Source organism: Chiloscyllium plagiosum, chromosome 25 (assembly GCF_004010195.1).
Source record: "Chiloscyllium plagiosum isolate BGI_BamShark_2017 chromosome 25, ASM401019v2, whole genome shotgun sequence".
In the NCBI taxonomy this organism is placed as follows: Eukaryota; Metazoa; Chordata; class Chondrichthyes; order Orectolobiformes; family Hemiscylliidae; genus Chiloscyllium; species Chiloscyllium plagiosum.
The window spans coordinates 17,891,498-17,905,852 of record NC_057734.1 but is presented as its reverse complement, the minus strand read 5'-3'; the positions used below and the strand labels follow the sequence as shown (position 1 = coordinate 17,905,852).

General features: G+C 41.0%; 1 protein-coding gene across 5 annotated transcripts in view; it reads right to left on the bottom strand.

Annotated features, from left to right (window-relative positions):
* ttc28 (tetratricopeptide repeat domain 28) overlaps window positions 1–14,355 on the bottom strand; it is a 745,244-nt gene that overhangs the window by 305,150 nt on the left and 425,739 nt on the right. For all 5 annotated transcript variants that reach the window (XM_043715612.1, XM_043715614.1, XM_043715613.1 and 2 more), the window contains 2 exons: window positions 6,463–6,610; window positions 184–456 (listed from right to left, as the gene is read on the bottom strand). In XM_043715612.1, coding sequence (XP_043571547.1) covers window positions 184–456; window positions 6,463–6,610 — 421 coding nt within the window. The remainder of the gene's footprint in view (window positions 1–183; window positions 457–6,462; window positions 6,611–14,355) is intronic.

Below are 14,355 nucleotides of genomic sequence, written 5' to 3'. Positions count from 1 at the left end.
TTTGACCCATACTTGGAAGGAAAGTACTTTATATCTTTATATACATGTAGAATGAATACTAGCATAAACCTTTTCACACTGCCTGGATTTACTTTCTTTGATGCTGCGAACTTTGAATATTTTAAAACATCAAATCTTTCAGAAATTCTAATTAATTTATAAGACAATAGTTGGAGTGTTTACCTAAAGTCTTGGCTACATCGAAGTCCTGCTGCATATAGCCAATACTCTTCTCTGTATTCCCTAATGCCCAGTAAGCACTGCTTAGAGCCGAGAACACTGACCCACGAAGTTTCAAGCTGCACGTTCCAATTTTCAAGGCAGCTTCCAGAACAACTACAGATGCACTGTGATGTCCTGCTGTCAAAAGCTCCTGGCCAATGACAGATACGACAACAAAAGGGCTTTTGTCCAACTTCATTTTCTGTAGCTTCTGATAGGTTGGTTCCAGGGATTCTAAAAGCAAATCACAGGTTACAATCAATACTTTTAATTAAACACTGCAAAAGTCAGATGATCAACTCTATAAGATCATGGCTAATCTGATTTACACCTCAGCTGCACATTGCTGCCTCACCAAGAATCTATCTACATCTGCCTTGAAAGGATTCAAAGATTCTGTTTCCACAACAGGAACAGAATTCTCTGTGAGAATTATTTTTAGTATTCATTCATGAGATGTGGATATTACTTGCTTGGTCAGTATGTCTTGCCCACCACTAACTCCCCTTGAGGAAGTAGTAGAGGGCTGCTTTACTAAATGGCTGCAGTCCCTGTGGTGTAGGAACAGCCACAGTGCTGTTGGGAACAGAGTTCCAGGACTTTGACTCAGCAACAAAGAAATTAATATTAGTCTTCAAAGTCAACATGGTGTTTGGCTTACAGGTGCATGGTGCTGGTGCTTCAATGCATTTGCTGCTCATGCCCATATTCTTTTCGGAAATAAAGGTTTGGAAGATACTGTCAAAGGGGCTTTGGTGAATTACTGCAGTGCATATTGTAGATGATGCACATTGCTACCTCTTTCCAGCAATGGTGCAGAGGTCAAATGTTGAATGCCACCACATTCATGGTGATCAAGCAAGTTACATTGCAAGAAAAGTAAGAAAAAGCCAGGGAACTAGACTGGTGAGCCTGACATCAGGGATCGGCGAGTTTTGAGGAAATCCCGAGGGACAGGATTTACATGTATTTGGAAAGGCAAGGATTAGGGATAGTCAACATGGCTTTGTGCATGGAAAATTTTGTCTCGCGAACTTGAGTTTTTTGAAGAAGTAATGAAGAGGATTGATGAGGACAGAGCAATTGACGTGATCTTGATGGATTTCAGTAAGGCATTCAACAAGGTTCCTCTGGTTAATTGGTTAGCAAGGTGAAATACAGGGAGAACTAGCCATTTGGATACAGAACTGGCTCTAAGGTAGAAGACAGGTGATTCCAGAGAAAATAAAGCCAGTAGCCTATACTTGAGAGAAAGATCGGGAGGTCAAAAAGGGGATTCTAGAAATCCATAAGGTGATGGTGGTGGAGGGTTGCTTTTCAGACTGGAGGCCTGTGACCAGCGGTGTGCCGCAAGGATCGGTGCTGAGTCTGCTGCTTTTCCTCATTTATATAAATGATTTGTGAACATAGTAGGTATGGTTAGGGAGATTGCAGATGACACTAAAATTGATGGTGTAGTGGACAGCGAAGAAGGTTACCTCAGAGTACAATGGGACCTTGATCACATGGACCAATGCGGTGAGGGTCAGCAAATGGAGTTTAATTTAAATAAATGTGAGGTGATGCGTTTTGGAAAGGCAAATCATGGGAGGACTTATACACTCAATGGTAAAATCCTGGGAAGTGTTGCTGAAGAAAGAGACCTTGGAGTGCAGGTTCATAGTTCCTTCAAAGTGGAGTCGCAGGCAGACAAGATAGTGATGATGATGTTTGGCATGCTTAATTGTTCAGTGCATTAAGTATAGGAGCTGGGAGGTCACACTGCAGCTGTACAGGACATTGGTTGGGTCACTTTTGGAATACTACATGCAACACTAGTTTCCCTGCTATAGGAAGGATGCTGTGAAACTTGAAAAGGTTCAGAAAAGATTTACAATGATGTTCCCAGGGTTGGAGGGTTTGAGCTATAGGGAGAGGCTGAGTAGACTGGGCTATTTATAGAGGTTTATGAAATAGTGAGTGGCAGAGATAGGGTGAATAGCCAAGGTCTTTTCCCCACGGTAGCAGAGTCCAAAACTAGACGGCATAGATTTAAGGTGAGAAGGGAAGGATATAAAAGGGAACTAAGGTGCAACCTTTTCATGCAGAGGGTGGTGCATGTATGGAATGAGCTGCTAGAGGAAGTGGTGGAGGCTGGTATAATTCCAACATTTAAAAGGCACCTGGATGGGTATATGAATAGGAATGGTTTTAGAGGGATGCGGGCCAAATGCTGGCAAATGGGACTAATTTTATTTCGGGTATCTGGATGGCATGGATGAGTTTGACTGAAGGGTCCATTTCCATGCTGCACCTCACTATGACTCTGTGACATTATAAAACATCTGAGGATAAATAGAGGGGTGTCTAGTAAAAATGGTAAGAAAGAAACTGCTCACAACTTGTTAAGTAAAGAATTCTAACATTAGGCGTAACCACATAGCTTTGCTGGAACTGAAATTATAGCAATTAGTAAAAACCAATATTCTTTTATATTTCCTATAATGAAGCTAATAAGGAATTTCAAAGGAGATAGGCAAATATCCAATTAATTGGCAGTTAACATGGTGCAACTGGCCAATGCTTGGGATAAATGTACTTGAATACAGTGTCCATTGTGAAAAGCCCCAAGGAGGGAGGTAAGAGTAACAAGGAAACATCATGAGACCATGGAGGACTGGGGATTGATCACAAGTCTCTCCATCTCTAGCCATTCAGTGATAGGATTAGCTTAACTAGAAATGTATGTAATTAATTAATAATATCACTGGTTTGTAAATGTTACAGGCGGGATGAAACAAGTGAGTAAAAATGTATGTTTTCCTTTGTTCAGTGAAGACCTTTCTGGATTTTCAGAAGGTTTCTTCACACTGGTGTAATCTCAATAATCTCTTCGGTGCTGTAAGTGAACTCCTGGCAGTTGAGCAAATCATTTGGTTATTCCAGCCCAACAAAAGTCAAGGTATGAAGGTAATACAATACAGAATGTAATGAGAGTTCAAATGTTTACATAATTTGCAATCAACACCTCTTGCTTTTGAGCTAGTATGTTTGTCTTGACCTCAAAAGCCTTAAAATACAGAAGGGGTTCAAGAAATAACTGAATAACTGCTCCAGAAACACATCCTCATTGTCTAATCAGTCAAAGTGCAGTGAGCCAAATCTTTCACAAGGCTTCCTAGAATCATGTTAAAATCCAAAAGGAGAAAGAATCTATTGAAATTACCTATGTTGATGTAAGAAAATTGTTTTGTACTTTCAACAGAAAGATTTCAGAGGTGATATGGAAGCATTTTTGACTCCTATTATCACAGAGCACAGGTTACAAGGCCAAGAGGAGCAAAGGTTGCCAGAAAAAGCAAATACTGAGAAAAACGAGCTGTACAACTTACGAGCTCATTCCAAAATCTCTGGCTGAAGTTGTTCAGATAGCAAAACTAGGAAGGCAGATTATTATTTGAATGGTTGCAAATGGAGAGAATGTTCAACAAGAACTGGTTGTCCTCGTGCACCAGCCACTGGGAGTAAGCACACAGGTGCAGCAGGCAGTAAAGAACACTGACTGTATATTGCTCTTCATCTTGAGAGGATTGAAGTACAGGGATAAGGATATCTTGTTGCAAATTTACAGGGATTTGGTGACGCCACACCTGGAATATTGTGTGTAGTTTTTGTCTCCTTATCAGAGGAAGGGACTGCACTGAAGATTTACCAAATTGATGACTGGAATGGCAGGACTGATGTATGAGGGGAGATTGAGTTGGTTGGGATTGTATCCACTGGAGTTTTGACAAATGAGGGGAGAATCTCATAGAAATCAATAAAATTCTAACTAGACAGGTTAGATGTAAGAAGGGGGAATCCAGACCACTGGTCATAGTTTAAGTATAAGAGATAAACCATTCAGGACTGAGGTGAGCAGAAATTTCTTCAACCAGAGAGTGATGAGCCTGTGGAATTCACTATCATAGAAAGTGATTGGAGCCAAAACATTATATGTTTTCAAGAAGGTATGGATCTTGCTCTTGCTACTCAAGGAATCAAGGGATTTGGTGGAAGACAGGATTACGGTATTGAGCTCAACGATCAATCACGATCATATTGAATGATGCAGCAGAATCAAGGGGCCAAATGGGCCTATTCCTGCTCCTAGTTTCTATGCTCCTGTATATGTTTCTAAAATAGTACGCAGAACAAAATGGATACCGCAGATGCGACTTTGTTCTTGAACGTATTTAAGATCATCATTTGACATTAATATTTCAATGCTTTGCTTCTAAAGAATTACAACTACAAGTGACTAGCATAATGCTAATTATTCAGCAGTTCTCTAGTGAGTAATGAAAATGTCTCTTTTGTCAGGAAGACATTCATGGTGGGCAAATGAAGACACCTAACCAAATGAATACGTTGAAATAAAGAGCCTACATGAATCTATCAGCAAACAGAGAGGAAAGATTTGTTTGAACGAAATGGAAATGACTGAGATGCAATGTCATGGAAGCCAGGCCAGAGTCCACAAATTCCAGGGCACAATCAAAATGAAGAAATTGCATGGTCTGAAACTCCAGAATATTGCAAGGATAAAAGCACTTGTTTCACCCGAGCAGGCAGCTTTGATGATGGGCTTGAGGTCCTCAAGGTGATGTTATTGGTTACCTGAGGTAATAGAAGGAGGTCCTCTGCAAAGGAAATTCAGGAGATTAAAAGTCCTTCAAATAAGGTAATGGACCAACTACCAAGTTTATCAGGAATGACATCCAAAAGATCATTCAGTGGAAAAGTCATTCACAAACCAATCAAGGCAAAGATCAGAATCAAGGTCAACAGTCCCTGAGCCAAAGCCCTATCAATCTTGCAAGTTAAAAAAAAGAATATCTTCTACCAAAGAAACTAAAACCTCCAGACCACCTGAATCTGTGAAGTTGTCAAAAGTCATATCAAATTCCAAACATTAACTCTGTCCACAGGTGTTTCCAGATCACCTGAGCTTCTCCAGCACTTGGTTTTCATTTCAGATTTCCAGCATCCACAGCATTTTACCCACAGTGCCTATGCTGGCTCTTTGAAACATTTATCCAAGTTATCCAACACCCCATATTCTTTCCTTCTTGCCCTACAATTATGCTCCTTTCAAGTATTCATCCAATATCTTTTTTGAATATTACCTTTGAATCTGTTTCAATTGTCCCTTCAGGCAGCAGGTTCCAGACTATAATGACTCACTACATGAAAAAATATTCTCCTCAACCTCTTTTCTTTAAATCCAATTTCCTTGACTATGGGTTTCTTTAGGAGACTGTAATCTGATGCCATCGCTGTCCTTTAGTGGAGAAACGATTACTTTTCACAAGATCACAATGGGGTCAGATATCTCACCTCTGGTTCCTGAGTGCCTTTTGCAGTTACATCTAACAAGTTAATATAATCTGTACCTAATGTTCTTATGCAATAAATTTTGTTGCAGAAGACATTTCTTGTTAAGGACTCAGTGGTGGTTTGTCCTCCAATACTGCTAGTTAATAAGGCCTTCACCTACTGATAGGCTTGGCCAATGTGGCCATTAAGTAATCAATGCAGCAGGCTATAGAGGGGTCCATAGTACCTGACAGTCCGCCCCTTTTTCGCAGTTACATCCATGCTCAGGTGTCTGTGGAGAGTGAAAATACAGTGTTCACCGGCACAATGGAGGCCTTTTGAGACAAGTGAGCACTTTAGAAATGGGGTGCACTTTCACCCTGGACAATGCTCTTTTCATTTGCTAAGTTTCTGTTTTGTAAGTTTTCATTAGCCATTTGTTGTTTCTGTCACAGTGCCCCACTGGGGATAGTCTAACTTGTTAAAGTTTGCTGTTCTAAGAATATTGAGCAAGATTTGGTTCCATCCACATTCTGGTGACCGTGGACGGGGAGAATGCAGAGTTCAGTGGACTGTACAATGCAGGTCTTTTGGGTTCAGTGGGCCCCACCTGGGCTGGAATGGATCATCACCCCTAATAGTGGCATTTCAATTTAAATTTAATAAATTTCCATTGTATGTTTCAATTGACTTCTTGATCTTTTGTTGCAGTGTTCCACTAAAGCTGTTTGAACTATTATTTCAAAAGAATGAACAGGTAGACTGAGTCTCCTGCAAGTTATGCGCATGATGAAAGAGAGACAGAGGGAGAGAGATTTCACTGCACTTGGATAACCGAATGCTGACTAATATTATCTGCTCAGCGGTCTAACGATTATTTCTACAGAATTGTTATGACTTTACCTCGTAGTGGAGACTTCATAGCAGCTTCCACCATCCCGACCAGCAGCTGCAAGCTTTTTGGATCTTGGGCCAGCCCAGATGCAAATGCAGCCAGCGCATCTGCATGGCGGCCGAGATACTGGAGAGCAACACCCTGTCGGAAGTATGCCTGCAAAGAATGACAGAGACAATGTAAGTGGCAGCTTCCCAATTATTCCCAATTCTATAACCATTCCCAGTGAGATTTACCACATCATTCATCCATTACTAACTGACAAATCTTAATCCATGAGTTGTGTATTCCACCAAGGGTAATACTTTCATTGAGTTCATTGCTCACAAACAGGTGCAATTGTTAATGTTTGTCTGCTATTTTGTTTTAGTAACAGAATTTTGCGATGCCTGCTTAAATAAGTTAAAAATCACAGAATACCAAGGTATCTCCAATAGGTTTATTTGGAAGCACTAGCGTTTGGAGCACCGTTCCTTCATCAGGTGGTTGGCAACTGACGAAGAAGTGGCGCTCCAAAAGCTAATGCTTCCAAACAAACATGTTGGACTATAAGCTGGTGTTGTGAGATTTTTAACTTTGTCCACCCCAGTCCAACACTGGCACCTCCAAGTCATTGCTTAAATAATACATTATTCCATTTTTGTTTGGCAGACACGGTTTTAATCTCTTGAAAGTAGCAAATGGAAGGTAACAGTACAATCAGTGTCACTCACAGAATCATCATTCATCAATTCCTGGAACGGTATAGTTCTTATACAATACACACAGAGTGCTGGACTGAATGGATGTGAAGGAGGTCACAGAAGCCAGCTGAAGAGGTGCCATAGGTCTCCCATCACCTCCTTTTGTGAAGGCCTACTGAATTATGTAGCATTCATATATAAAGCAGGCATTGACAGACCTAGCCTGGAATCAAAAGATCCTGGTCGTGCACATTCGGTCTGTTGAGAGCTATTGGTTCAATAGGGGCCAGAGGTTTTATTGAACAATGCCACTGGGGGAGCATGAACTGCTGATGATACAACACGCAACCAAGGCATACAATTATTGTTGGATTCCAATCCAGAAGCAAAAGAGAACAACCAACCAGCAACAATTGGAAATAAACTTAATGGAACTCAATTCTGAGTTAAACAAAGTGGTTGGGCCAGTATGCATCGTTCATAGGTTTTACTGTTCTTTTCCCTTCTGGAATACGAGAGGAGAGTGATGGCTGGAGATGGGTGCTTGAAGGAAGGAGAGGCATGAAATTTGTTCACAAGGGCAGGAGACAGTTCTCAGTAAGAGCCCCTTCTCCACCACACCCCATCCCCCACTCCCAGCCCCTATGCCAGATGCGAGATTCCTTGATTAATCATCACTTGTCTTCGAATGAGCAACTCCTCAGCCATGACTCTGCTAGATCCCATGTAGAGTTTTGCTGTTGTCATCTCTGCATGGCGAGCTGACAGCTGGTTTAATATCAGTGATGATGGCATGAGGACCTAACGTGGACATTAACTGCCCTCCTAAGGGCCTCAATTGATAGTGAGGTATAAAGACCAGCCATGGATCTTTCCATCACAGACCTAGTCAAGGTGGAGTCACAGCAGTGCTGGGGCTCACCAGCCGCCCTTCCTCTTCATTAAATTACTCTGCTACCAAATGTGACAATTTATAAAAGAGGACTGACAAAAATAATCCAATTAATTTTAAACACAAATTACTCAAGAGTTAAATTTAAAATAAAACATTATGAACAACTGAAAGTTAAGCAGTCATCAAATCATTCCCTTCCACAGACTATGTACAATCTATCCCATTATGGGCACCAACCAATTTCCCAGTGGAAATCTCTTGATAACTCATTCCAGAAGCCCCAATGTAACCTAGGCTGGTTACCGTTCACAGACCTCCAATGGCACCAGAGCTGCAGAGCATCATCACTCTTAATTTAAGATTGAATCCTGATCCCAGTCTTATTTTAATCTAGCCTTCTTAGAACAAATATATTGTCCTTTGTTGGGTGTCCACTGCAAACTGCCATTTTGTTTGGGTGAGTAAGATTCTTTGAATGGTATACCTTCCACTTGCATTAATTACAATCTAAACTAAAGGAAGGTGGAAACTCCAAATCAACAAACAGGAAATAGTCTTCTAAATGCCTAGTTTCACTTAAGACAAATTAATTTTAATTCTTTTTCCACAAGTACCCTGCAAGCAGTTGAAATAACCTACTGTCTGCATATGCACCTCTCAGCCCTTTTGAGACCTGAATTATTCTATTCAATTTTTTAGTGAAATCAAATTGAATTCAACACATCTAACCTTGACATGGTGCTGCAATTGATGAAATTGTAATTGTCTCTGGAGAAATGAAGACAATCTCAGTTAGTACTCCAAGTTGGTCAGATACAAGGTTTGATGAAGTTGTTTCAATTTGGACCAGACATTCCTAACATCCTTTAGTTTAGGTTGAAAACAATTTTGAAACGGACAAAATCATCAATAACATTGTGTAAATTTCACAGGTGATAATTTCATGAAATCTGATTTATTTTGCAAGAATGGAAACCAATTTATAATGACATGCTTTTCATGCTCAAGTGGCTAAAACTGACAAGATGTTGGTTGTTGTGATTGAACAAGATCAACCAGGTGACCTCAGATTTAGAATTGCCTGATTGGGGCTATTAATCTGGTCCAATCAGGGATGCCTGGCTGACAGACAAACTGGAGTGGGGGTGGCACAGGTGGCTCAGTGGCTAGCACTGCTGCCTCACAGCACCACGGTCCCAGGTTCGGTTCCTGCCTCAGGCAACTGTCTGTGTGAAGTTTGGTTCTGTTCGCTCTGAGGGCTGGCTTGTGTGAAAGAAAAAAAAAAGAAAAAAAAAGAGAAAAAAAAACTGGAGTCTATCCCTGCCCTCCCCTTCACTGTTTGATCACACAGCATTCCCTTTGATGTGAAGGGCACTGCTTGTCACTGGCCACTCAGGTGTCTTCCTATCTTCCTGGTGGTGGAAATTGAATAAAGATTCGCGCAGTTTGTGTCTCTCACTGTGTCTCACATCTGCACACACACACACACACACACCATGGGTGCTGGGGAAAAAATAAGCACTACCGCAGTTAGGCAGTAGTTTGGGGGTTAGCAGTAAAAAAAAAAGAAAAAAAACTGGAGTGTTTGGGATTTGAGGTTTGTCCTCATTCCCTGAAAACCGGTTGAATGTCAGGGTTTAGGTCTTGGCTTTGCCATTCCTCTCCCTTGTAAAATTTCGGTTTCTCTGCATACAGCTGTTAATGTTAATTGTTTTGTAAACTGTGAGTTGTTTAATAAAATTAAAAAATATAAACTGGAGTGTGGTCTTTAGGCCGATTGCCTGCCCCTCTTCCGCAGTTATGTTAGAGCTCGGGTGTCCCGAGAGAGGGAGCACACGGTGTCCACCAACACCCTGGAGTTGTTCAGGGAGAGATGGGCGCCACAGGGAGTGGAGTGCATTACTTCCCCTCCAACTCTATTTTGATTTAATCCCTGCCCTCCCCTTCACTGTTTGATCACGCAGCATTGCCCTTTGATGTGAAGGGCACTACTTGTCACTGGCTACTTGGGTGTTTCTTCCTGGTGGTGGAAATTTAATAAAGATTCATACACATTGTGTCTTTCATTGTGTCTCTCAAAAAGAAACTGGAGTGTCAAGAAAAAAGAATAAACTGGAGTATCAGCGGTTCTGCTCACTCTGAGAGCTGGCTCTTCTGGAGCTGGACCAGTGTCAAGGACTCTGTGTGTAAACAGGGGGTGACCCTTTATGATGAGATATCACCCTCTGTGGAGTTATTTCAGTAGCAATGAGAGTAGGATAAAAAAAAAGGATAAACAAGAGATTAAAAGAAAAAAGAATAAACTGGAGTGTCAGAGGTTCTGCTCACTCTGAGAGCTGGCTCTTCTGGAGCTGGACCAGTGTCAAGGACTCTGTGTAAACAGGGGGTGACCTGGTAACAGGATAACTGTCTCTATGGAGATACTGCATGGGTAACTGTCCAGCTGTGACAAAAGTTTCAACTTTTGAGACAACATATTTCTTTTCAATAACTTGATGTTCTGAGGTTTTTAAAGTACATGATACCCAGTGTAAGTTTCAGAGGTTTGGAGTGAAGGAAGAAGAGAGATAGAAAAATGATGTAATGGTTTTATTTTGGGATGGGCAGATGTTGAATAAGGGATTTAACTTCATGTACTACAGGAGGAAACGTTAAGGGAAATTAAATATAACTTTTTAGATTACATAGCGTTTTGATAGGGTGAATAAGGGAAGATTGTGGGATTGGAACAATAACGATGATGAGCCATCAGCTTACATCCTGATTGAAACTGAGAAAACATGAAGAATTACTGCATCTTTGACACTGGAATGTGCATGAAAAAGCAGGCAGTGGGATTAATTTTGGGATTGTTATGACAAAAAGTTGGCATGGGTATATTGGAACAAAATATCTTCTTTCTTTGTAGTTTTTTAAAAAATGAAGAAAGATGAACAGAGAAAGATGAAGTAAGGAAGGTAAGAATGACATCTAAAATAAGATCAGACCAATGCACAGAGGGCAGATAACATGATAAATATGTACAGTGCAAGAGGGGTGAAATATTGAAAGGACTGAAAAAGACATACGAGATTGAGGAAACACCATAGTGACAGAAGGGCTCATACAATTGCAGAAAAGAGGACAGGCTGACTGAAAGTTATGAAACAGAAGGAAGCAGATTTAGAGAAAAAGACTGACAGAATAAAGTGGGGGAAAAAATACAGCAAACAAAAGTGAGTGCATTGGAATGGAACATGAAAAGAGGCAGATGTGCAGAGGAAGAGTATAGAAATAAGGAAGAAAGTGAACACAAAAAAGTGCAGAGACACAGACAAAGCAGGGCTGGAGTCACAAGAACACCGATTGGTGAGAATGTCCAGCAGTTAAACTTATCAGTAACCCGATATCCTCCGAAAGATGTCACATGTTGAGATCAATTTTTGATGGAGTTGGTTGTAGAAAGTTACAAATTTTTATTTTGTTTTTATTCAGCTTATTTGTCTGAAAACATGCAATGATCGATCAATAATTACAAGATCATTTGTTAATGTGTACTCCTTCATCTTTTATACGTACAATAATTCCTGCTTCACCAATTACCTTACATTTATCAAAATGGTAGTACATCTCATCTTGCCCAAACCTTTTTGAGAACTTCCTGATATTTATCATGCCCATATCGAGCTCTGTATCCTGAAATAGAGTCTCAGAGATATCCAGAATGGAAACAGACCCGTTGGTTCAACCCGTCCATGCCAACCAGATATCCCAGCACCCGGCCCATATCTCTCCAAACCCTTCCTATTCATATAGCCATTCAAATGCCTTTAAATGTTGCAATTATACCGGCCTCCACCACTTCCTCATTCCATATATGTACCACCCTCTGCATGAAAATGTTGCCCCTTAGGTCTCTTTCATATCTATCACCTCTCATCCTAAACCTATGCCCTCTAGTTCTGGATTCCCCCAGCTCAGGGAAGAGACTTTGTCTATTTATCCTACCCATGCTCCTCATGGTTTATAAACCTCTATAAAGTCACCCCTCAGCCTCCGACGCTCCAGGGAAAACAACACCAGCCTATTCAACCTCTCCCTGTAGCTCAAATCCTCCAACCCTGGCCACATCCTTGTAAACCTTTTCTGAACTCTTTGAAGATTCACAACAACCTTCCAATAGGAAGGAGACCAAAATTGCATGAAATATTCCAAAAGTTGCCTAACCAATGTCCTGTACAGCCGCAACATGACCTCCCAACTCCTATATTCAATACTTTGACCAATAAAAGAAAGCATACCAAACGCCTTCTTCACTATCCTATCTACCAGCAACTCCACTTTCAAGGAGCTATGAACCTGCACTCCAAGGTCTCTTTGTTCAGCAACACTCCCTAGGACCTTACCATTAAGTGTATAAGTCCTGCGAAGATTTGCTTTTCCAAAATGCAGCACCTCGCATTTATCGAAATTAAACTTCATCTGCCACTTCTCAGCCCATCTAGTCAAGATCCTGTTGTAATAGGAGGTAACCTTCGTCACTGTCAACTACACCTCCAATTTTGGTGTCATCTGCAAACTTACGAAGTATACCTCTTATGCTTTCATCCAAATCATTTATATAAATGACGAAAAGTAATGGACCTAGCACCAATCCTTGTGGCACTCCACTGGTCACAGGCCTCCAGTCTCCACCACCACCCTGTCTTCTACCTTTGAGCTAGTTCTGTATCCAAACAGCTAATTCTCCCTGTATTCCATGAGATCTAACCTTGCTAACCAGTCTCCCCTGGGGAACCTTGTCGAACGCCCTACTGAAGTCCATACAGATCACATCTACCGCTCTGTCCACATCAATCCTCTTTGTTAGTTTTTCAAAAAACTCAATCAAGTTTGTGACACATGATTTCCCAACACAAAGACATGTTAACTATCGCTAATCAATCCATGCCTTACCAAATACATGTACATTCTGTCCCTCAGAATTCCCTCCAACAACTTGCCCACCATTTACGTCAGGCTCACCGGTCTATAGTTCCGTGGCTTCTCCTTACCTCCCTTCTTAAACAGTGGCAACGCATTAGCCAACCTCCAGTCTTCTGGCACCTCACTTGTGACTATCGATGACACACATATCTCAGCAAGAAGCCCAGCAATCACTTCTCTAGCTTCCCACAGACCTCCAGGGAACACCTGATCAGGTCCTGGGGATTTATCCACTTTATGTGTTTCAAGAACATCCAGTACTTCCTCCTCTGTAATATCGACATTTTTAAAGATGTCATTATCTATTTCCCTACATTCTATATCTTCCATGTCCTTCTCCACAGTAAACACTGATGCAAAATACTCATTTAGTATTTCCCCCATCTCCTGTGGCTCCACACAAAGGCTGATCTTTGAGGGGCCCTATTCTCTCCCTAATTACCCTTTTGTCCTTACCCTTATTTGTAAAAACCTTTTGGATTCTCCTTAACTCTATTTGCCAAAGCTATCTCATGTCCCCTTTTTGCTCTCCTGATTTCCCTCTTAAGTATAATCCTACTGCCTTTATACTCTTCCAAGGATTCATTCGATATATCCTGTCTATATCTTACTTATGCTTCTTATTTTTCTGAACCAAACCATCAATTTCTTTAGTCATCCAGCATTCCCTATACCTACCAGCCTTTCCTTTCACCCTGACAGGAATATACTTTCTCTGGATTCTCATTATCTCACTTCCATAAGCTTCCAATTTTCCTGCATCCCTTTACCTGCGAACATGTGCCCCCAATCAGCTTTTGAAAGTTCTTGCCTAATACTGTCAAAATTGGCCTTTTAGATCTGGTCTATCCTTTTCCATCACGATTTTAAAATCTAATTGAATTATGGTTGCTGGCCCCAAAGTGCTCCCCATTGACACCTCAATCACATGCCCTGCCTTATTTCCCAAGAGTAGGTCAAGTTTTGCACCTTCTCTAGTAGGTACATCTACATGTTGAATCAGAAAATTTTCTTGTACACACTTAATTTCCTCTCCATGTAAACCCTTAACTCTTTGGCAGTCCTAGTCTATGTTTGGAAAGTTAAAATCCCCTACCATAACCACCCTATTATTCTTACAGATAACTGAGATCCCCTTACAAATTATTTCTAATTTCCCTCTGACTATTAGGGAGTCTACAACACAATCCTAATAAGGTGATCATCCCTTTCTTATTTCTCAGTTCCACCCAAATAACTTCGCTAAATGTATTTCCGGGAATATATCCCCCCCCCCCCCCGTACAGCTGTAATGCTATCCCTTATCAAAAATGCCACTCCCTCTCCTCTCTTGCCTCCCTTTCTGTCCTTTCTGTAGC